At 53.2% G+C, this 24,118-nt stretch overlaps 3 protein-coding genes across 3 annotated transcripts; 1 reads left to right on the top strand and 2 right to left on the bottom strand.

Annotated features, from left to right (window-relative positions):
- Positions 1 to 2,316: 2,316 nt before the first annotated feature.
- On the bottom strand, positions 2,317 to 4,200 carry LOC136517668 (GDSL esterase/lipase At5g45670-like). Its single transcript, XM_066511300.1, has 3 exons — positions 3,839 to 4,200; positions 3,433 to 3,557; positions 2,317 to 3,354 (listed from the first exon to the last, which is right to left on the bottom strand). Exons 1-3 carry the CDS (start codon positions 4,089 to 4,091, stop codon positions 2,632 to 2,634), a joined length of 1,101 nt encoding a protein of 366 aa, XP_066367397.1. The 5' UTR covers positions 4,092 to 4,200; the 3' UTR covers positions 2,317 to 2,631.
- A 14,321-nt stretch (positions 4,201 to 18,521) lies between these two features.
- On the top strand, positions 18,522 to 21,664 carry LOC136515974 (uncharacterized). Its single transcript, XM_066509408.1, has 5 exons — positions 18,522 to 18,863; positions 18,949 to 19,497; positions 19,655 to 20,216; positions 21,219 to 21,320; positions 21,405 to 21,664. The coding sequence occupies exons 1-5, from the start codon at positions 18,522 to 18,524 to the stop codon at positions 21,662 to 21,664; spliced, it is 1,815 nt and encodes a 604-aa protein (XP_066365505.1).
- Positions 21,665 to 23,443: 1,779 nt separating this feature from the next.
- On the bottom strand, positions 23,444 to 23,794 carry LOC136515973 (uncharacterized). Its single transcript, XM_066509406.1, has one exon. It carries the CDS (start codon positions 23,792 to 23,794, stop codon positions 23,444 to 23,446), a length of 351 nt encoding a protein of 116 aa, XP_066365503.1.
- Positions 23,795 to 24,118: the final 324 nt, after the last annotated feature.

Below are 24,118 nucleotides of genomic sequence, written 5' to 3'. Positions count from 1 at the left end.
CATCTTCTGCAACATTCTTGGCTGCAGCCTGCTTTTGCACATCACTATGCCACTCTTTGATGGGCTCAAATGGTTCAGAGGGATCACAGTAAGAAATGAACATGTCGACAACCTTTGTCTTTGAATTTTTCTCAAACATAGACAACAAATCTTGGTCATAATGAACTTTAGGGAATTCTTTCATATCATGGTCATAGTACTGAAGATGAGCTACTTCCAAATAACCTGGCGGGTACTTCTCTACAATCTCTTCAAGTAAATCCTTATAGTTTGTCAAATCTGAATCAATAGTCATATCAAAACAGAAACACCTAAAATCCTTTCTAACTTTCTTTTTGTTGCCAAACAGTCTAATTTCTAGCAAATATGTTGAATTTGGATCCATCCTGCAAATGAAAAGAACAATCTAAGGAATCAACACTGCTACTTGCACATCACTTTTGCACTGCTTAGATGAATCGAAGGCTAGCACTCACCCTTCAAGGAGCCAGCGTGGCTTTGTGTCAGCATTATCAGACCCTCCATGGCCCCCTAAATCCCGCCCGAGCGTGCTGCCTAGATTTTGAATACAAGTCAATGAAGCTTCAAGTCAATGAATATATTTCACTCTTCGGATCAGAAAGCTAACTGACAACATGTATATGTTCTAGCTGTGAAAAAGGAAAGACAGATTATGTGGCAATTTCTTAGAGATCCTTAGTTGCAAAAAATGGGACACCTTTTTTTATTTTAAGAAAGACCACCTTGCCTGGCTAGCACCATTCTCAGACTTTCAGAATTCTAAAAGCACTCATTACTAGTGTGGAAAACACAAGAATGAAAAGCAGCGTGCAAATAGGTACGTACTTCAGACATAAATTCTGTGTTCAGCAAGCCAGAGTGGCAACAATATATATGTGTTCTCAGACTTCAGAGTTCTAAAAGCAGTCATCACTAGCGTTTCTCTCATGACAGATAAGCAGAACAATATTTCAGACACAAGAATGTAGATGACAGGAGTTGCACGGGGCAACCAAGCACTTGTGTGACAATAGCTAAATCACTAGTGAGTGAGTTTGCAAAGCACTAGAATGAAGGCCAGTTTCAGCAAATGGGACTTAACACAAGAAAATGACAGTATTCAGACAAACACTCTGCGTTTCAAAAGAAACTCAAGGGTAGAATCAAAGATTCAAATACAAGAATACATTCTACAGATCAGATCAGCAAGCCAGAGTGGTGAAAATATCTGTATGTTTTAGTTGCAAAAAATAAAAGGCAGATTACGTGTCGACGTCTTAGAGATCCTTGGTTGCAAAAAAATAAGAGACATAACCCTTCTTTTAAGAAAAAAAGGTCACCTTGCCTGGCGAGCAACGTTCTTAGACTTTCAGATATATAAAAGCAGGCATCACTAGGGTATCTCATGGTCATGGGAGATAAACAGGACAATATTTTACTAAAGCCAGTGAGGATATATTACCATTGGACCAATTGAATAATCCATCCATCAATTGGCCGGAAATATATATTTTTTTTTTGATCAAAAGAATATAAATAATGAACCAACAAAACAACAGAGGAATGTAGATGACACAAGTTGCACAGGCAACCAAAGTGACAATAGCTGAATCAGAGCAAATGAATTTGCAAAGCAAGATAATTAAAGACAATAGAAGAATTTGTGCAAAAGACAGTACCACCAGGGGGGCTCGCCGCCGCATCTGCAACCAGGCCAGGGGAGCTCGTGGCCGCCGCTGCCTGCGCAACCCGCCGGGGGGGGGGGGGGGGGGGGCTCGCCGCCGCTGCCTGCGCGCGCCGCTGGGGGCGGCTTACCGCAGCCGCCTGCGCAACCCGCCGGGGGGAGCTCGCGGCCGGCGCTGCCTGCGCAACCCGCGGGGGGGGGGGGGGGGGGGGGGTCGCCGTAGCCGCCTGCGCGCGCCGCCCGGGGGACCTCGCCGCCGCCGCCGCCGCCAAGCCCCGCCCGAGGGAGCTGCCGGCCGGATCCACATCCTCCCCCGCCGGATCTCCTTCCATCTCGCCGCCGACGGCCGGCCACCGCCAGGAATCTCACCGCTCGCCGCCGGATCGAGCCTGGGACAGAGGACGCACGGGAGAGAGGACTGGGAACCGCACGCACGGGACAGTCGACGGAGGCCAATTTTGACCTAATCAAAATATCTGACAGCGTGTCCCAGGCTCTCTGACGGAAGAAGCTAACGGATCGGACGGTAGTGTCATATTAGGGATGAAAGTTCAAGTGAGTGTCAAATAAGGAACGAAGAAAATTTCAGGGTCAAAAAAAGGAACGGCTCATTTTTCCAGTGTCAAATAAGGAATTATCTCTTTCCAAAACTGCAAAATGCCACTCATATTTTTTTTGGAGGAGTAATGCCAAACTAATTACACATTTGGAATACAGTATCATAAAATTGCACTTGAGGCTCACTATAACCTATACATTGTGCACCCAATTAAGAACCCTTCGTTGGGTTTTATGTAAGTGACTGAAGATCACGCCCACACGATGCTACCCATATCTGTCACAATTCACAAACACAAACTGAAGAACCGCGAAACCTGTAAGCTCTGCTCACTGCCGCGCGCCAGCTCCGAGCCGAGCCGATGGATGCATGGATCTTGTAAACCAGACTAGAGGCGTGCGAGCGTGCGGAGGTCGACCGGGTGCACGTCGGAGGCGAGCTTGGCGCTGTAGGTCCTCTGGGCGACGAGGATGTTGGCGGCCTCCGTCGGGTGGAAGGCGTCCCAGAAGAGGTACTGGTGCCGGTTGGCGCACGGCATCTGGAACGGCAGGCACGTCACCTGCCCGTTGTTCCTGCCCACGCCGCAGCATCCCGCGTTGGTCACCTTCAGGCCGTGGGCTCCGGGGGACTTGAGGATGTCGTCGAAGATGCCGTAGATGTTGATGTAGGTGAAGTGGGCGCCGGGGAGCTTGTTGAACCTGTCCACCATGCCGACGAGCCGCTGGTTGAAGATCCGGACGGCGTGGTTGATCTGCTCGACGCAGGTGACGCCGTTGGCGCTGCGCTGCGCCAGCTCGTTGGGGCTGCACCCGACCTGCCCCACGCCGATGAGCGCCACCTTCCGGGCGCCGTACCTGTACATCACCTGCAGCAGCCGGGAGTAGTCCTGGGCCAGCGCGTCCGCGTACTGCTCCGGCGTGTACCGGCTGTCCGTGCTGTAGAAGGCCGGCATGAAGTAGTTGTTGAGGTAGTCGTTGCTGCCCATCCCCACCGTGAAGATGCACCGGCTCAGGTGCGTCGCCGCGGAGTCCTCGTCGCCCAGGATGCTGATCACCTCCTGCACCGCCGACTGGTAGTTCTGCACCTGCCCGCTAAAGCTGATCCGGCCACCCTGCATTATCAGTTCACACGTCATGTGCATGCAGGGGCGCGGTAAATTTTGAATTAACATGCGTGCGTATATATGTACCAGCTGCTGGCCCGTCTCCTCCCGGATACCGGCGGCGGCGGAGGCGAAGTTGGCGCCGCGGAGGAGCTGCTGGCTGCTTGCGCCGGAGAACGGGGGCACGAAGTCGTCGAAGCCCAGGAGCTTAGCTGGATGTGCACACGGGCACAAAGCAAACAATGGCAGACGCATGTAAGTAGTGGATGGATGGCGTAAAAAGTTCTAGTGCAGTGCAGGTTCGGTCGTCTTCGCCCTGGTCCAGTGACCAGGCACGGCATGCATGCGTGCTCTGCTCGGGCCTATTGGCTATTGCACCGTACGAGACCCAGCTAGACTTTGCATGATTTGCATCCATCAACAGTGCCTAGCTAGCTGCTCCAGTTTTCAGGCAGTGGCGGTACTATTATCTCACAGCAAGCTTGCTGCTTACCGATGGCATCGACGGTGGTGAGGCCGTTGCTGAAGCGGCCGGTGGGGCCGCCGGCGAAGTCGATCCCGTAGGGCGGGTAGTTGGCCCTTGCCATCGACGCGATGAAGTTGTTGTTGCCGTTGTCCACGAGCGAGTCCCCGAAGATGAAGTAGCACGGCACCTGCGGCGCCGCCCGCACCATCGTCGCCGCCGCGCCGAGGACGGCCAAGGCAGCCACGACGACCACCTGCCACGCGCACGCGCGCCGCCCCATTTCCTCTGGTAAGTGATCAAGCAGCGGCCGCCGGAGCTGGTTGGCTTTGCGATGAGATGGACCGATCGACTGCGAGGCATCACAATCTGCAAGGGGATGCTGGTCTTATACCAGCACCCCACCCGGACCCTGCAGAGGAAAAGCAATATTTTATTTATTATTATTTTTATAAGCGGCCCTGGATTCGATTGGAGACGGTGAAGATTAGTTGGGCCTTCTCAAGACCCTCGTTAGGCGGCTGTGGGCCCGCATTTATTTCCACGCGGCTGGGGGTAGGGCGCTGCTCACACCAGCAACTGGAGCATTGGGCCGGCCGTGTCCAGCTATACAAGTGTACACGGAAACAGGAGCCCCATGCCTGTTGCTGAATTCACACTTCAATCACAGCGCCAGATTAACCCCTTCACAAAAACGCCGAAGCAGCGCAACTGCGCATTTGATACCGTACGGCAAACCCTACTGGCAAATTATTGGGGCTTTTGCGTACGCCGATGGATAGATGATGGCACAGTGGTACCGCGCAGTACGAAGCGTAGCTGCACCAACAGCTAGCTGTCAGTGAAATCTATCACTGATCGGAGATCGGACAGAGAGGGAACAGGCGCAGGAGGTCCGGTACTCCAGTTACTCTTGCTCCAGTTATTTTGCCTAGGCAAGTCTTGTACAAGAACCGTGCGGGTGCGCGGCAGATGCAGCCCTTTTTCCCGTTGAACTGAACTGCCGGCCCTTTACCACAAGTACCACAGCCAGGTTTCACCGGCAATAACTCGCCGACATTTCGTCCGTGTGATCTACCCCGAGGATCCTCACCTTCTTTTCTTTCCCCACTCGCGCGTCCGCCCATGTCCGATCGGGGCACAGTTATTGTGGCGCGGCCTCAATCATCGGCGCGCGAGACAGACTGTGAACGCGGCGCTTGGAAGCTTTGGAAAAACGAGGCGTCGAAGCGTACCGAAAGTACCATCTGCCACCCTGCCATGCCATGGCCGGGGACGCCGCCGCCAGGACACTGCACATGCGGCCGGCGTGGGCGGTTGCCCTTGCCGAGAATCTGACCTCGCTGGTTGCTGCCGCCGCGTCCGCGTGGACAGTACACGACGCTGAATGCTCCTAGTACTCGCCCCACACCCTAGCCCGTGGTCCGTGCTCGGTGCTCCGTAGCTTCCCTCATCAGGCTCTGCCGATCTGGGCTAGCTCTGATGCGCATGCGCCCACGCCCATAGTGGATAGTGCCAAGCGCGACACAGCAGCGGGGATTCAATGCGCCGCCGTGGTAGGAAATTTTGCCTTCTTGGCTCGCTCCTTTGTTTCCACTGCACCGGCCGGCCACGGGAGTGATGAGGCCGGACTGAACTGGGAGGAGTAATGCTCGACAGGGGTGAATGGCTGGTGGTGTCCGAGTAACCGACGGCAACGGCAACGGCAACGACAGCTAGTCGATCGATAGATCCGGGTTGTCAGCCAATATGTTGGGAATTTAACTTCGTCACAAAACACAGTCTCAAACTTTGGAGCTAAATTCTTAAGATTCCGTAACAAAATCTGTTTGCAGGAAAAAGGAAAGCGAAGACAACATTTCGACTTCGTATGAAAAGATTTGACTTCGCTAAAAAGAAGGAGAAATCAAGATAAAGAAGTCAAGACCAAAGCGAAGATGGTGCGTTGTCCCGTTGAATGTAAATTGGTTTGTTGACATCTTCACGTGGCCACTTGGCTCGAATAGCAGGCAACACTTTGTCAACCATGAACTCTCTAATCACATCTCTTGTGATTGAAGTGATGGGCTTAACTACTGAAGTACCAGTTGGGCGGTTCACACTATTTCTTTGAGCATGTCCATAAGTAACAAGAGGGAAACAACCAATCTTCCCATCAAAAGTACACAATCCGTTGCTAAACCTTGGCCAAGCACATACACACAAAAACATGAGCATAGGGATGTAATTCTTGCTCTTGCAAGTACGATGGGGTCATCTTCATCAGGTAGCAAGTAATATTTCTCTAATTTTTGAGTGAGAAAGAACCACTTCTCATCAATGAAAACATGGTCAAATAAACCCTTAAATTTTGGATCATCATGCAAGCTACCATGTTCAAGCATGTCAACACACCATTGTAACCGAGCCGCCTTGTTTGCATCGGTCAAGTGTGGTTTTATGCTATTTGACTGGCGCCTAAGAAGACCTTGTTGCATGTATCTTTGTAGCTTGGATTTGGTAATCCCTAGTTTCTTACTCACATCTTCTAGAGTCATTCTTTCTTTAAGGGGGGGCATTGCGCAATGCCTCCAAATCAACTGGAATTGCCTTACGGCCTCCTCTACCTCTCTTTCGACTAGCAACATTAACCGGAATGCCTTGAGCAAGGGGGCTTTTACCTCGCTTTCACAAGCATTGAACGGAGCGAATATGTACTCCAAATTGGTTAGCAACTTCTCTTGTATCATGCTTCCTTAGTCCCATTTCTGCTCCTAGCCAATAAAGTTTGATAGACTTGTTTTGTGACTTCTTCGGACATGTCTTTCCTCCTTCCATTACCTTCAAATGAGTACAATAGCCATTAGTACAGCAACGACAGGTTATAAGTTCACTATTAAAAAAATGATTGCTCTTACCAGCGAGGTTTTCTTCAAAATCAAAATTGATAGCACCATATTCATCTAATGGCAAGTTTAAATCAAATCCTGTTCACAAAAGGAAACTAATAAGAAATAATTCAATATGAAAGGACGATTGCACGGCAAATGAATAAAAGAAGAGACTCATTACTGTTGCCATGTTCTAATGGAGGCTCGTTGAGATCGAACCTAGGAAATAAATCGGCCATGTGAAAAGATTGTTGCACGTCATATGAACAAGAGAAGTGGTGAACTGGTGGCTTAGTGAGTAGTGTTGTGGCGCTTAAATAAATAGAAGAAGCTAGTAACCCAAACGTCGGACGCCGGCCAAGCGAAAAAAAGCACCAAAGAAAGTAATCCGCGCGGCAAGGGAAAAAACGTGCCCCACAGTGTCATGCAGCGAGCCCCAACGAATTAGGCAAGCGCCAACAAAAGAACGCACCATGCAAAATTGACGCATTACGCAAAAAACACAATGAAGCGAGGGATAGATCCCTGCCCCTTGTGTCTCGGACCTCAACAAGCTAACCAGCCATGCTACAAACGTTTGTTGTATTGGGAACACCTGAGACCGTATTTAATAAGGGAAAATAGGAAAAAATACACCCTAACTGAAAGTGCATCTAGCCCTTGAGTGGGTTTTGGATGATTGAATGACAACGTGATTAAAGGTCTAACACGTTTGCTAAGTGTGGACATATAATAGGTTATCTCACAGGTACTTAATGAAAGCCAAAATGATGTGTTGTTGTATAAACAATCTAATTCAAGCACAAGACAACAATGCAAATGGAATTCATGCAAATGCTTATTTATTATGGGATTTCCATGTACTGTGTGAAAGCAAGCTCATAAGAATTAATTAATGAGACGTGAGGGATTGCATATGGAATGGTCTCATATTTGAAGCTTGCTAAATTGAAATGAAAAAGATAACAATATAAATGAATGGTTGATTCAACACAAGATGTGACTTGATGGCTTGAGATGGTGAAGATAGTAAGGAAAGGCTTCGAGGTACTAAGCAAGTGTGAAGGGCAAGCGACGGCTTGGTGGCCGAAGAACCTAGCTAGGGTGAAGAAGGAAGTACTTACATTTAGTTGAGGTACTAATCAAGCTATGATGGTCATGTTAATGTGAAGGATTAAATCACTATTGAAGTGTTTGATGGAAGTGACTTGATACATTTGGGATTACTCAAATTTGATGAATGGAATCAAGTCACGTGCTCAAGATGGCTATGCTCAAGTGAAAAGATCAATATCAACATGTTGGCACCCTCACTTGATGAAGAGTGGAATACACGGCTTCGGTTGAAATAGATCAACTCAAAAGGTTTAAATTCATTATACTTTTAAATTTGAGTTAATAGGAATGTCGTACTATTAAGAGGGATGCATCATGTTGATAGATAATGTTTCATAAGTGCTCAAGCCAACCCATGTGAGTTTTTAGAGTGTTTGAGAGACAAAAGAGCTAACTGATTTATGCTGGTCTGGCAATACCGGACGTGTCCAGTATTTGCCCAGCAATGACAATATTGTTGATCTCAGGTTGGTTCGTTGGGAGTTCCGACGTGAGTCGAAAGTTCCGATGGTCGGGAGTTCCAACATCTCGTGCTTAACTAACTTGGAGAGTTCACTGTGGTGGTCATACCGGACACGTCCAGTATGGACGACCAGAAGCCAACGGCTATTTTTCAAATGCCTTGAGGGTCGGGAGTTCCGACGGTCGGAAGTTCTGGCATAAGTCGGGAGTTTCGACACCTCACATACTTTAACTAAGTTACCATAGTTTTCAAATATGTTGAGGGTCGGGAGTTCCGACGTAAGTCGGGAGTTTCGACGATCGGAAGTTCCGATACTCATCGAGAGTTCTGATGCCTCACAACGTCACTGTAACTCAGTTACCGTTGGCGCAGTGTAAGTCATACCGGACGTGTCCGGTATAGCAACGACTATATAACGTTTAGTTTTTCCAAGGGGGTTATAAATACCCCCAAGCCTCCACCTTTGGAGGCTGCTGATTCTGCTGATCCTCTAGCACGTTTTTGAGCTTTGCTAACTCTCCCAACCCTCTCTTAGTGAGTGTTTGATCAAATTTGCCAAATCAAATTGTGGGTTGAGTGAAATTCAAAAAGAGAGCAATTCAACTACTTGAGCACTTGAGCATATTGTCAATCTCGTGATTCGCATTTGTTACTCTTGGACTCTTCGGTCCTAGACGGTTAGGCATCGCCGGAGAGCACCCGAGAGATTGTGGTGTGCCTCGAAAGGTTTGTAACGGTCGATTCCGCCGCCTCGGAATCAACTAGTGGGAGGAGGAAAAGGAGTTGGAAAAGACTCCGGCTAGAGTGACCTTCATGGTACCCTCTAGGGCTGACCTTCGCTGGGTCGCCCGCAGCCCCCTCAACGGAGAGTAGGACTTTAACGAGTCCGAACTTCGGTAAAACAAATATCGTGTCTCAATTCATAATTCATTTGATATTTGTGTTGCTCCAGCTCTTGTGCAGGCACTTTGTGTATATTGTCATCTCTAGTAGGTGCCTGCAGTTTGGTTTGAAGATAGAAATCGAAAGGAGCAAGTTCGGGGCTGATCTGTAGAAATCGTGTATACCGGACACGTCCGGTATTAGAGCTCTGTGCTGAATACTATTTGATCTCTATCCTATCTTTGTGTTGCAGGGTTGTAGCTTCTAGATATATTCTTTATACCTTGTTTACTCTGTGGCTAACTTGTGAGGGATGGTATTACTTTTAATTTGGAGTTTCTATTTTGGAAACTCCCTTTTCTAATAATTTCCACATTTAAAGGTGTTAATTTTCATAAACGCCTATTCACCCCCCTCTAGGCGGCATCCTAGGTCCTTTCACTAACTAATCACTCCTTGGTATGCTAAATTCTGTCAAAACAACTTGATTTTTGAGTATGGAGGGAGTATGCGTGAAACATATGCAACATTCAGATAAATACACTTACAACATACGTCTGAAAAAACAGATGAAACATTGCGAACAGACACTTGCAATATACTTGTACAATCATTGCAAGATATGAAACATCCCGATCTACTTTTGCAACATCCGCATGAAACACTTGGAACATACCTACGAAATATCCAAAACACTACATGCGTTTGCAACATGTGGGAGCCCGGGCCGGGCGATTCTAGTCGTTGGGGTCGGAGCCGGCGCCGTGCGAGCACCGCCACCACCACCACCATCGCTAGCAGCACAAGGCTTGGCTCAACCGGTCAGGCGGCGTGCGTGGCGGGCGGGAGCGAGCGGCGCGGGATGGGTGAGCGCGACGGCAGAAGCGAGCGGCGCGGGATGGACGCGCGGCAACAACGAGGCGGAGTGGGAGCGTGGCGTTCAGACAGGAAGGCCGCGGCTAGAGAAGGCTGCCGCATTGGAGAAGGCCAGCGGCGCGGTGGTTGCGACTGCGGTGGTCGCATGCGTGCGATAGTGGAGAAAGGAAATATCGCTATATATATATATTTTTTTTTGGAGAAACCATGTCGTATTAAAAGGTGGAGCAGAGAAGGCCAGGAAACGAGCCATCCAAACGAAACACGCGGACGGACGCCCATGTACATTTTCGATGTTGGAAAGATGGGTGTCTTGAGTCCAGCCCATACAATACAATGTGGCCCAACCGTGCCATCACCGGCCACTCTGCTCGTTTCCGATCCTTTCCCCTTTCCGATGGACAGGCCCACGCTCGACTTCCTCCCGTCCTTCGTCAGCGATCGAGTGCGGATACGCACGGGAGATTTTCTACTGACGTATCGCAGCGCACTACACGTACAGTATGTAGTAGTAGTCGTCGTCGTCTCGTTGACCCTGCTGCCCCTGGCAAACAAATCTGCCCCGCCGCGATACGGTAGCCGCTAGCACCGGAGACCACACGACAGGGAGCAAAAGCAGCACGAATTTTCGTGGCCCGGACATCCGGCCGCCGCCGACCGAAGAACGGGTGACGCCCGGCCCGCCGCGCCCGTGCGTGCGGGTGTGGCTTCCATGCGCTAGCTCCGTTGTCTGGAGCTCGCACACGAGGCGTGCACGTCGCGATCGTCGGCCGTCGTTGTCGAATAAATGTCGATCGATCGTCTCGTCTCGTCGTCTCGCGCGAGAGAAGCCGACGACTATACGGAGACCGCGCCACATTCTCCGGGACGCATCGATCAGCTAGCTCTAGCTAGCTAGCCACTCACACTTTGGTGTCACGCCACGTACGGTGGAGCGCTTTTCCACCGCCAGCAGCAGGAGCAAAGGACGAGCGGAAACGACACCACTAGAGAAACGACTTTGGCACATTTAGTCTCGGTTATAACGAGGTTCAGAACTAATATGAGCATTAGTTACGGTTCTAAATTTTACAGGCATCAAAGACTATTTTATTCTGGTTGGTAACACCAACTAGGATTAAAAGACACCCTTTTATCTCGGTTGGTGTCCTCCAACTGGGACAAAAGGTCCTTCAACTTTTAGTCGGACTGGTGTCATCAACCCGGACTAAAGTCTTCCACCCGGGATTAAAGGTCCCCTACGCGTGAATTCAAAAGGAGAGCGCCTAGGATTTTTGTCACATGTGGTATGCAGTTGAGTTGGTAAGGAAGTTACGCGCGAGACAAGGGGTCTCGTGGTTCGAATCTCATGCACGGTAAAAGAGGTCTCCTAGAATTTAAACTATTTTTTTAGTTCCAAATATGAGCTTGGAAACCAGAACTAAAGCCAGTTTCTAACCGGGATTGAACCCAACAGTGTACTAGTGCGAGAAACCCTAGAAATTCCCGACAGAACGTACGATCATTCGACCGGCGGGCCAATATTCCACGATCTAGCTACGTACGCAGAGCGGATCCGGGCATCCGGCCGGCACGTCGATCTCTCTAGCTAGCTACTCCACCAGCCAGCTATCTAGCCAGCAGCATGACAGGCGCATCCATCGATCGTGGGAGATATATATCTGCCACGCACGTCCCTGCAGAAGTGCGGATGCATGTCGCGTCGCCGCACCATTGGCCTATGTGCCGAACAAGTTGCATGGCTGGGTTGACACCACCACTACACTGCTAGTACATAGTACACGCAACGTACACCGCTGTTGTATGCCTGTGCGCTGTCCTAATCACATGTAACGCAACGTGTGCCGGGATTGATTCACTCTTTGCGCTCGTCTCGTGGGAAGTTTGGAAGCAAAGGAACGCCCGGTGTTTCAGAGATGCAGCAGTCACACCCAACGATCTCCTCCTAGCCATTCGAGCAGAAGCAGAACGCTGGACTCAAGCAGGAGCAGCAAGGCTTGTCTTGCCTGGGAGCGTCGAGTGCTGATAGTGTATAACCAGCAAACGAGAACCCAAATCGTCATTAGCAACAATGTAATCAATGGCCATGTTCGTTTCTCTTATAATCCGTCTTTTTCAGCTTGTTTTTTTCAGCCGGAACAGTGTTTTTCTTTTACAACAAATCAACCGTAACAGTATTTCGTCTTGTTTTTTCAGCGAAGCGAACGGGGCAATATGTGTTCTTGCGGGGCCGGCGAAGGCCGCTTGTAAGTTGTAACACAAACTTCTACTACCTTCATAATACAAGTGATACGTAATGCTCTCGCGTGTTCAAGAAAAAAGATAAGATGTTCGATTCTTTACAACGACGCGCTCAAAAATAATATGGGTGACACAACCCTTTTGTAGCTGATGAGAGGGAAGAAAAACACGAAGCCTCCTCCCGGAAAAGATGGCTAGGACGTGATCTAAAGGGCCTACTAGTACCTGCGGGAAAGAAGGGCTACACCAGGCTACGCGACCGAGAAGGTACTGACAGCAATGACACACCCCCATCATGCCCTTTTGCAAGTTGCGCTGAGCCCAATAAAAAAGCCCCCCAAGTCCTCTAGATTCGATCGCGATCTCGCCGCTGTGACAACCGGCCAGACGGCTGGCTCGCTGGGGCATGGCGCGGGCTTGTATGCATGCCAACGTACGTGCGCGCGGGGCAGCGGGGAAAAGCCGTGCGGCCTGCCTGCGGCGCGCGCGTGGGCGTCAGGCTGTCAGGGGCGTGCCGGCCCGGCCGGGATAGATCTCGCGCGAGATCGAACGGGGAAAGCGCGCAGCGGCGGCAGCTCGGTGCCCGAATTTTTTACATTTTAGCTTTTTTTTTTAAGTTTCTCATAAATATATTTCTAGAGAAAAGATTTTAGAAAATATATCTTTAGCTCGGCGTCATTGATGCTGGCGTCGAGCTAACACGTCTCGGCGCCAACGTCTCTGGCGCCGAGCTCCTAGGCTCGGTAAGTGACATGGCAGGGAGCTCGGAGCCCGCCACTCTGGTGCCGAGCTCGGCCGTAGATCTTGACGCCGAGCTCGGCGCCAGCCACTGGCTGGCGCCGAGCTCCCTGACATTTAACCCGGGCCCAACCTTCCTGCACGAGCGTTTTTCCTCTTCTTTCTCCTCCCTCTCGGGTTTTTTTCTCTAACCACTTCATCCTACCTCACGAATCGGCATATTGGACCTTGGAAACTTTAATTTGATCTGTAGATCTTCGAGAGTAAGGTATCCTCACTCCACTTCTAGTTTTTTTTCGCATCGATTCGGTATATATTAGTCGAATTTTTGAACGTAATAATCGTCATCACTTAGGGTTTCATTCTATCCCTCAATATATGTATTATACAACCGTAGGATGGTGCCAAGACGTGAAAAAGCTAGCAAACCTAGACGCATGTAGATATGTTATGGGTTCATTGTTGTACATCAAATAGGAAACCCTAGGTTTAGGGTTTAATGTTAACTGCTTTCGGTTCTTAGAAAGAAATTGGTTGTATTGTAGTTATGGTTCTCATTGACATTTATTTGTGATGTTATGATTTATATTTGTTAAATTGCATCCATTTTGTTAGCTGCAAGAAATGTTTCGGGATGACTTTTGGCGAAAACGGGGTCGTTCTCGAGAATTATACCCCGACGCATCTAGCAAAGATGCCCCTGTCCCTCCTGGTCTCCCTGTCCCTAACTGTAATTGTGGTTTCCCGGCCCATGTTTTTCAATCGAAACATTCAAACACAGCGACGCGTTGCTTCTACACATGCAGTCGTTTTAATGTAAGAAATTGTTTCCACTATCCTTTTTCTTTATTTGTATAAGTATGGTACTAATATTTTGTTGGAATCTCGTTGTGTAGGACCATGAGAGGTGTTTTTTCTTTTAGTGGATCGACGGTGCAGACAAGTTTGATCCTAGGTACTTTCTTTTCGATGATTGGTTTAGAGGGAGACATCCACGTGAGCACTTCAAGCGGTGGGTTCTACCCCCCTAACCCTCCGCCAATGACGGCTAAGGAGAAGCACCTAGCCACAGTTAGACGACTCGAGAAACCTTCTCTATGTGATTGTGGAGATCGAGTTGTGATAAACCCTGAGAATACGTTGGAGTTTGTGTGTCCAAATAAGCATAAAGTAAGTGCAAAGTGTATGTGTTGAAATGTTGAGCTATATGTGTTCATGCAGTAATGTCTACTTATTTAGGTGTTTTCAATGGCGAAGTGTCATTTCAAGGAGTGATTGTATGGTCCTAAGAACCAATGGCCGGAAGAACCGCGAAAGGTTAAGGAAAAGAAGAAAAAAATGGTGTCGGTGTTTTGGACCGGCGGGCCCTCAACCAACTAGTGAAAATGTACTGCGTGCCCCTAATCCCGGATGGTGATGCAAAGAGACACAAGGTTTATACTGGTTCAGGCAATAGGTGCCCTACGTCCAGTCTGAGAGATCGATCTTGTATTCCTTGCACCGAAGTGCTTGTAGTAGGGGGTTACAAGCGGGGTGAGAGAGGGAGCTGATCCTAGATCTCTGCGTGGAGCGGTGCGAATTGCTTGAGATGTTGATCTCAGGCAGCGGGGAAGTGTGCGCATTACAGAGTGTCGAGCGTGTGTTCGTCTATCTCGTGAACTCGTCTATGCCTGAGTGTGTGCGAGCGTGAGAATAAGTCTGTCATCCGTCCCTAGAAACGGCCCCGGTCTCTCCCTTTTAAGTTGAAGGGGGGGACAGGGGTGATACATGTGTTAGCTACGTGGCGTCGTGCGAACAGAGGTGGTATGTCTGAGCCCTGTAGCCTGTCACTGTGGTGGCATGGTCGATGGAGTGGTCCTGTCCTTGATGCACTGGGGCGACGCACCGATCACACCCGATCCTGTGCGACGTGGGAGATCCAGTGATGGCTTGACGTAGGGCATGGCGGGCGACGTGTCGATCGCTGTGTGTTGACCGCGTAAAGAGCCGAGGCTCAGTTGGTGTCGAGGCCGATCCATCGTGGGGGGCTCGGCAGGCATGAATCCCAAGGTTGCCGAGACCTTGAAGTGGATTGCCGAGGCTTGGAGGGAGCAGTTGGTCCTGTACACTGATTCTGAGGCTATAGTGATCGGGACTTGACTCCCAACGTCACGTTGTTCCGGGAGCAGGGGTTAGGTAGATCAGTGCAGTGCGGGCGTTGGTCGTGGGCACAGTACGGAGCACAGCGGCCGGTAACCCCTGCCCTGTCCTGTCCCGGATGGTATGGTGTTGATGCGACTTCCCGTCTCGTCTGCCGCTCTGCTGTGTCAAGCCGTCGTCCGGCTGATGTCGCGGGAGTGGTTGGTCGCATTAATTGGGCGTGACGTTCTGTCAGGGAGATCGGTCGAGGTGGAGGCGACAGGGCCGTTGCTGAGCCGGCCTCGAGCGAGACGGAGAATCGGCATCTCGTCCGAGGCTTTACACGTGGGGCCTCGAGCGAGACGGAGAATCGGTTCCCCATCCGAGGCCTTTCGTGCGAGGCCTCGAGCGAGGCGGAAAATCGGTAGGCCATCCGAGGCCTTCCGTGCGAGGCCTCGAGCAAGGCAGAGAGTCGGTGGCCTCGGACAAGGCCGAGGGTTAGCCAATAGTTGTCTCTTGGCTTTGATTTTGATAGGGTCTAAGCGATTTTTTCGGTTTTCAGTTAGGAGACCCCTTATATGGTACCCAACAGTAGCCCCCGAGCCTTAGGGAGAGTGTGAGCCGCTCTCCCTGAGGTTTTGATGAGACTCGGCTCACGGCAGTTCCTGGCGGGATGGTGTTTTGTACTCGAGGCCTTGGTGGGTGCGCGCGAGCGCACCCACCGGGTGTAGCCCCCGAGGCCCTGGAGGAGTGGATTGAGTCCTTCATGGGCTTTTCTTACGTCGTGCGAGGGGTTTTATTGCGTTTGCCGAGCCTATGAGTGCGAGTTCGGGTCGCTGAGCCTCGGTTTGGTTGTAGGAAGAGCCCCCAAGCCTCTGCTCGAAGCAAGAGGGCGATCAGGGGTTTCCCTGTCTTTTTTGTGCGGCCCTCACGCATCCTTTTTGTTTGGAAGGAGGGGTGGAGGATGCCATGCTACCCTCGGTGGGCGTGAGCAGTGACACCTCCGGTGAGCTGTTATCGGGTAAGTCCGAGTGGAGGCCCATGCCCTATTTGATAGGGGTCGGCTAGCGGTCCAGAGACGCGCTCCAAAAGTACTAGAGGGCTTCTCTAGTGGGTCACAGGGCCGTTCGATGGGCCCTGGTGGCTTGATGCCTCCCTACGGTGGGATCCCATTCGGAGACGTCCATGCCGGTCTCGGACATGACTTAGGTCGTCCTGAGCGATCGCTTGCTCGGGCCTCGGCCATGTGCGGCCTCGCCCATAGTTGTCCCTGACTCTGTTGCCCTAGGGCGGCTGTCAAAACCCTCGGGGGCCCAGCCTTCGAACCCCTAGACCGTAACGGGCTCGATGCCCTTTATCACGTTTTTCCGAGCCTCTGAGTGCGAGCTTGGGTCGCTTGTCTTCGTCCTGGGTGCAGGAAGAGCTCCCGAGCCTCTGCACGGAGCGGGAGGGCGATCAGGGGTTCCCCTGGCTTTTCATGCGACCCTCGCGCGTCCTTTTTGTTCAGACGGAGGGGTTGTTTGCTGAGCCCTCGAGTGCAAGCCTAGGTCGCTGGGTCTCGGCAAGGTTGTAGGAAGAGCTCCCTAGCCTCTGCACGGAGCGAGAGGGCGGTCAGGAGCTCCCCTAGCTTTTTGTGCGACCCTCGCGCATCCTTTTCGTTCGGAAGGACGGGTTGTTTGCCAAGCCCTCACGTGCGAGCCTGGGTCGCTGGGTCTCGGCAAGGTTGCAGGAAGAGCTCCCTAGCCTCTACACGGAGCGAGAGGGCGGTCAGGAGCTACCCTGGCTTTTTGTGCGACCCTCGCGCATCCTTTTTGTTCAGAAGGAGGGGTTGTTTGCCGAGCCCTCGCGTGCGAGCCTAGGTCGCTGGGTCTCAGCAAGGTTGCAGGAAGAGCCCCCGAGCCTTTGCACGAAGAGAGGGCGATCAGGAGTTCCCCTGGCTTTTTGTGCGACCCTTGCTCATCCTTTTTGTTCGGAAGGAGAGGTGGAATATGCCAGGCTACCCTCGGTGGGTGCGAGCGGTGACACTTCCGGTGAGCTATTATCGGGTAAGTCCGAGTGGAGGCCCATGCCCCCATTCGATAGGGGTCGGCTAGCGGTCCAGAGACGCACTCCAAAAGTACCAGAGGGCTTCTCTAGTGGGTCCTAGGGCTGTTCAATGGGCCCCGGGGGCTCGATGCCTCCCTACGGTGGGATCCCATTCGGAGACCTCCCTGCTAGTCTTGGACACGACCTAGGGCATCCCAAGCATTTCGCTTGCTTGGGCGTCGGCCACGTACGGGCTCGCCCATAGTCATCCCTAACTCTGTTGCCCTAGGGCAGCTGTCGAAACCCTCGGGGGCCTAGCCTTCGAACCCCTAGACCGTAACAGGCTCGGTGCCCAGTTCCTTCGTCTAAAAGGAATCGGGTGGGGGATATCCCCCCCCATCGGCTTGATAACGGCAGGCACGCCTTTTGAGGCAGTTTTCTCAGGGAGGTGAAATGGCGCCTACCGTAGCTGCGGTCGGACATGACGCTGTGTCAGCGGATGGGACATAACTGTTCACGCGATTAATATGGAAAAGGTGGGTACGTGGGCGGTAAAATCGGATCTGGATTAACTGTATCATATTTGAGGGAACCTCCCCCGATTTCATCGCCCGTCCGCTTCGCACCCTTCCTGCATAAATACACAACGAGCCTCACCCCTCCCCTCCTTACCTTGCCTGCATTTGCCTTTGCCGCCCTCGAGCCATTGCTAGGAACAGAGAGCATCGGGGAGAAGAAGGGAGAAGGGCGAGGGAGAGAGAGAAAGAGAGAGTGAGGTTTACCACCGTAGCAGCATTCTCCACCGCGCGATGGCCGGTGGCCCTGTCATCCTCCCAGCGGATCCTTGGGGTCCGTCCGACGTGTCCATGGAGACGTTGTGGTCGCTCATTGACGACGGCCTTCTTCGCCCGGTCACCGACCCCGATAGGCCAGAGTGGATTTCTTCGTCGGGCGAGCCAGAGCTGAGGCCACGCGACGAGTACGTCATGAGCTTCGTGTCTTTCCATGAGCGTGGTCTTGGCCTACCGGCGAACTAATTCATACGGGCGCTCCTGCATTACTACGGCGTGGAGCTGCATAATTTCAACCCCAACTCCATCGTGCAGGCGGCCATCTTTGTCGCCGTCTACGAGGGGTACTTGGGCATTGCCCCCCATTGGGAGCTGTGGCTCCACCTCTTCCGAGCAGGGTATACCACCAAGCCGATGGGCACAACGGGTATGAGGAAGACGATGAGGGCCGGCGTCTGCACTCTCTAGGTGCGTCAAGACCGACAGCACCTTTACATCCCGGCCCAGCTCGCGTCAACCAATCACCGCTGGTACACCAGCTAGTTCTACCTCCGCAACGACGACAGCGGACTTCCCCCTACACCGGGCGGATCATGGAGAACTATCCGGAGAAGTGGAGGTATGGCGTCCCGAAGGAGGATCAGCCCAAGCTGCAGCCGCTCCTGGAGGGCCTGGAGAGGCTGTGGAACCGCAGCCTTATGGCAGCTATGGTCGTGGCTGCCTTCCACCGCCGGAGGGTGCTACCGCTGATGGCTCAGCGGCGGCGCCTGTTCGAGACGAGACCAGATGAGCCGATCGAGGGCATCCGGATGTCCGCCTCTGCCCTCTTCGACGAGGAGATTCTTTGTCGGGTGAGAGAGACGGTGGAGGGGTGGCTGAAGATCGGTGGTCTAACCCCGTTCGCGATGCGTCCATCGCAGGGGTACCTCTCTCTGGTAAGTCACGCACTGCTACGGTCCCCAAGGCCTCCTTGTTCTTCACCATTTTCTGGTTCCTTATTTGTGTTCACCGTCCCCGCAGGGGATGAGGGACGTGCGAGCCTCCCCGCCGCCCGTTCCCAAGGACGTAGAGCGGTGGGCGGTGAACCGGGCACACGCTGAGGCACAGAAGAGGTGGAAGGATGCCGCGGAGGCAAAGCGCAAGAGGAAGATCCTCGAGCGCGAGGAGCTAGAGAAGTGCCACCGGCAGCAGAGGCAGGACAGTCTCCCGGTGGAGGCGTCTCCATCGCCGTCACTGTCGTCGGATTCTTCGGATGGAGATGACGAGTGCGAGATGGGGCGGGGTCCCCTGGACCATCTCCCTGACGTCGGGGAGACAGTGCTCGGGGCATCAGCGAGCAGCCCAGCGCTTCTAGGAGGAGGAGAGGATGCCTCAGGGCCGGCAACCGCCCGCCCTGAGGCCGAGGCCGACACGCCCAAGGCACGGGCGTTAGGAAAGCGCGTTGTCAGCCCAGTGGGCTCGATGGCAGAGGTGGAGCAGGTAGCGGCGGGGGCAACGCAACTACCCCTACGGAGGGTTGAGGGGGCACCAGAGTCTGGCAGGGACCGGCCGGCACCGGCGGATATAGAGGTTGTGCCACTGCCGCCGCCACCGCTGTTGTAGAGGAGGGTCGCAGTGCTGAAGCGGTTGCATCCCCGCTCGAGGTGAGTGTTTTTTTAGTGGAGTTCGTATCGTCTCCTGCTCGCTTTATGGTCATATGCTGACCAAGTGGGTGTTCTACCTTCAGTTGGAAGCATCAGGCGGAGGTGCCTGCCTTGGTGCCACGCAAGTTGCTCAAGGTGAGCATGGGCTCCACCGCTCAATGGGTGGTGGAGGCACAGACCGCCATACAGCGCGGCGTGGCGTCGGCGAGGGTCGACCCGAAGGAGCTAGTCGCCTAGGGGGAGGCAGCCAGGGTGAGGCCCGTGAGTCAGATGGGACCGAGGCGCCTTCAATTGCCGAGGCTACCGAGGGTGAGACAGAGGCCCCCCGGACTTCCGAGGCCGATGCGACGGAGGCCGGGGCGCCCAAAACCACCAAGGCCGAAGTGGCGGGGACCGAAGCCCCCGAGACCACCGAGGCCGGGGTGGTAGGAGCCGGTGTGAGCACGGTGAAGCCAGTGGCCCAGGAAGTGGAGGCGGAGGCGGGGCAAGCCTCAATACTGCCGCCGGTCCAAGGCCCACCGCCGTTGCAGGAGAGCACCCGGGAAGTGGAGGTCCATTCGATCTCCTCTGACAATACTTCCCGAGTAAAGGAGGTGGTCGATGCCAAGGCGGCCAGCACTATGGAGCAGCCGGCTCTGACCTCTGGTGAGGGAAGCTCACCCCTCGTGCGGGTACGACCCGAGCCCCGTGGGTGGGATCACCCGCATGTCTTGTGGCAGAGCCGGGACGACCCTGAGGGGGAGCCTCTGTTCGCCCTCGAGGACGCGACCGGGGGGGGGCACTAGGACACCTTCGAACAATACCGCCAGCTGGCGGAGCGGTCACTGCGGACAGTGTTGTCCACCGTGGCTGACGATCTGCCCGGGGTCACCTAGGTTCACGCCTTCTTTTCTCATGTGGTGTCGTCTTTTTCCAAGTTTTCTCGCAGTGAATGACCCCTGTTTTTCCTATCTAGGAGCTCGAGACCCGGTCCCTTAGGAAGTCATTGTTCCTCTGACGGGAGAGGGATGTCTGGGACCAGCTCCAGCGGTAGAAGGGCTTGCTCGCCGATGCCAACGAGCTTCTATCGGTGCGGAGAACGGAGGTGGAGGACCTCCACCTTCGCTATGTTGATTTGAAGGCCGAGGCAGCCACGGCTCAGGAGCAGGTCGCCCCTTTGGCAGCATGGGTCAAGGAGCTAGAGGAGGAGCTGACCCGTGTGGCCGGTGATCGGGACACCTTTAGGTCTCGGGCTAAAGAAGCGACGGCCTCTGCCAAGGCCCTTGCTGGGTAGCTTGGGACGGAGCAGGGTGCGCACCTGCTGACGAAAGGCGCCCTAGCAGAGGCCCTCAAGGTGGCCGAGGCCTCCCGGACCGAGGTTGTGGCCTAGAAGGGAAAGGTCGAGGGTGAGTCCTGTTCCCCCATTTTACTTGTTTTTCTTGCGTTCGACTCATAATTCCCGGGTGTGATGCAGAGCTGGAGAAGGAGGCTTCCAGCATGGCCGAGGCTTCTCGGGTTGAGGTCTAGGGCTGGAAGGAGAAAGCCAAGGCCTCTTGGGTCGAGGCCCAGCGCTGGGAAGAGAAAGCCGAGGGTGAGTCCCGTAGGCCTCTGCCCCTATTTGGTTTGTTTTCCTTTGCACTTAACCCCATTCTATTTGTTTTGGCACAGAGTTGGAGAAGGAGGTCACTCGGGCAGCTGAGGCCTCTATCGCAGTGCAGGTGGAGCTCAAGGCTGAGATCGGGGAGCACAATGCGCTGCAGAGTGCCGCCCGTACCATGTGCGAGGCCCTGGAGGTTGAGGGGGCCTAGTCAGGTAGCTCCCTTAGGAGCCGCTTGGTTGCGTTGAGCGGCCAAGTGCGCGAGCGACTCCGGGGGGCGGCGCTGCATGCGGGCATCAAGCGCTCCCTAGCCGTTGTCTCCTCGCACTATGCCGACGTCGACCTCGAGGCCGTCAGTGATGGCTACGTCTTGCCTGAGGACGACGAGGAGGCCGACGAGGAGGTCGCGAAGCTGATGGAGGCAGCTGAGGGCCCCAACATGGCACTGGCCAAGCTGTTTGAAGAGGAGGTGGTCCCTCCTATGTCGTCTACCAATGCTGGAGACCCTGAGCCTTGACCTGGGCCCAAGAGGCCATGTAAATAAATTAGGGATTACATTACCGTATCATAACGCTGGTGGCCATCGAGGCCTTTTTAAAGTGCCTGTGCGTCTACGCTTCTTAATCGTTTTTATTGTATTTCCGAGCCTCAGCCCTCTGTCTTGTTTCTGAACATATCACTTGCAAAAAACTTCCTTGGAGCCTAAGCTGTCCCTAGGGCAAAAAGGTGGTGAGGGAGTGCCGTAGCCCGGAGGCGTAGGCCGTCTCACGACTCGGCCGACCTTTTGGCCCTGAGACAGACTTTCGGTCCTTAGGTCTTTTACAATTGATTTGTCAGAGCGTGCTAGAGAGTTTGGCATAGAAATTTTTTTGAAAAAATGACTAAAAAATGGTGCGTGGGACTTAGGGGGGGAGTCCCCCCTTCTAGCCCCCGTGGGAGGCTCGGTTCTATAGAGGTAGAGCCGAGTCTCCCTAATGGTGTTATCGTATCGCTGAGGCCCTTGATTGGCCCGGGGGGTTTCTCAAAAAATTAGAACAACTAAAGAACGCTTCTTAATTGTATTTCGAGAAACAATGTATACAATGCTTGGAATTTTAAGGGTAAAAGCGACATAGCTGTTCTATGTTCCAAGCGTTGGTGAGGTTTTCGCCCTTCTCGTTGGCTAGCTTATAGGTCTTGGGCTTCAGCACTTGGGCGACGATGTACGGTCCTTCCCATGGAGGGGTCAGCTTGTGGCAGCCCTTGTTGCTCTGCCTTAGCCTCAGCACCAGGTCACCCACTTTCAGGTCTCAGCTTCGAATGCGTCGGGCTTGATAGCGTCGTAGGGCTTGCTGGTACTTGGCCGAATGTAGCAGTGTAACATCTCGGGCTTCCTCCAGTTGGTTGAGGGCGTGTTCACGGGCGGTGCGGATACTTTGCTCGTTGTAGGCCTATAGCCTTGGGGAACCGTACTCCAAGTCAGTGGGGAGGATAGCCTTGGCTCCATAGACCAAGAAGAACGGTGTGAACCCCGTGGCTTGGCTCGGAGTGTTCCTTAGGCTCCAGATAACCGACGGGAGTTTGGCAAGCCATTTCTTGTCAAATTTCTTCAATCGGTTGTATATTCTTGGCTTGAGGCCTTGTAGGATCATGCCGTTGGCACGCTCTACTTGGCCGTTTGTCCTAGGATGTCCCACGGCCGACCAGGCCACATGGATGTGGTGGTCATCGCAGAACGTCAGGAATTTCTGGCCGGTGAACTGTGTCCCATTGTTAGTGATGATGGTGTTTGGTACCCCGAACATGTGGATGATATCAGTGAAAAATAGCACGCTTGCTTGGACTTGATTCGATTGATCGGACGAGCCTCGATCCACTTGGAGAATTTATCGATTGCTACCAGCAGATGGGTGTAGCCCCTGGGGGCCTTCTGTAGAGGCCCAACCATGTCGAGCCCCCACACGGCGAACAGCCATGTGATGGGGATGGTTTGGAGGGCTTGGGTCGGGAGATGCGTCTGCCGTGCGTAGTACTGGCATCCCTCGCAGGAGCGTACTAGCTTGGTGGCGTCAGCAACCGCCGTTGGCCAGTAGAACCCTTGGCAGAAGGCATTTTCAGTGAGCGTCCGAGGTGCTGCATGGTGCCCGTAGGCTCTCACATGTAAGTCCCAAAGTAGGGCTTGACCTGCCTCGGTGGTGATGCATCGTTGGAGGACGTCGGATGGGCTTCGCCTGTACAACTCGCCATTGCTGAGGACGTATGTCTTGGCCCGCCGAGCAAGCCATCGGGCTTCGGTCTTGTCTGTGGGAAGCTCTCCTCAGATGAGGCAATCAAGGAACGGGACTCGCCAGTCCATGCCCTGGTTGGCCTCGGGAGGCTTCATGTTGACTTCCATGACCTCAGGCTCGGCCAAAGGGGTCTCAGCGACAGAGGGGGCCTTGAGCCCTATGGGGGGCTCGACCGTTGGGCCCTCTTCCACTGCCAAGACGTAGTCGATGGAAGGCTTGTGGAGGTCTCTGGCAAAGACGTTTGGGGGGACCGGGGCCCGCGCCGACGCCATCTTTGCCAGTTCATCTACGGCCTTGTTGAATTTACGCGCGACATGGTTGAGCTCGAGCCCGTCGAACTTGTCCTCAAGGCGACGTACCAGTTTGCAGTATGCCTCCATTTTGGGATCATGGCAGTTCGAAATTGGCCAAGACCTGATATTTGATTGCTTTCCGAGGCGCAAAAGACAGGGCTTCCCCCATGAGTTCGACGGCCCACTTGGCTATCCTACCCGAGGCCTCTCGGTTATGGATTATCTCCCCCAGGGGGAAAGACGACACCACGGTTATCGGGTGGGACTCGAAGTAGTGACGCAGCTTGCGTCGAGCCAAGACTACGGCGTAGATCAATTTCTGGATGTGGGGGTAGCGCGTCTTGGTCTCAGAGAGCACTTCGCTGATGAAGTAAACCGGTCGTTGGATGAGTAGAGCATGCCCTTCTTCCT

This window comes from Miscanthus floridulus, chromosome 17 (genome assembly GCF_019320115.1).
Source record: "Miscanthus floridulus cultivar M001 chromosome 17, ASM1932011v1, whole genome shotgun sequence".
Lineage (NCBI taxonomy): Eukaryota > Viridiplantae > Streptophyta > Magnoliopsida > Poales > Poaceae > Miscanthus > Miscanthus floridulus.
Note: the sequence above shows the minus strand (reverse complement) of the source record. Positions and strands in the feature narration are given on the sequence as shown.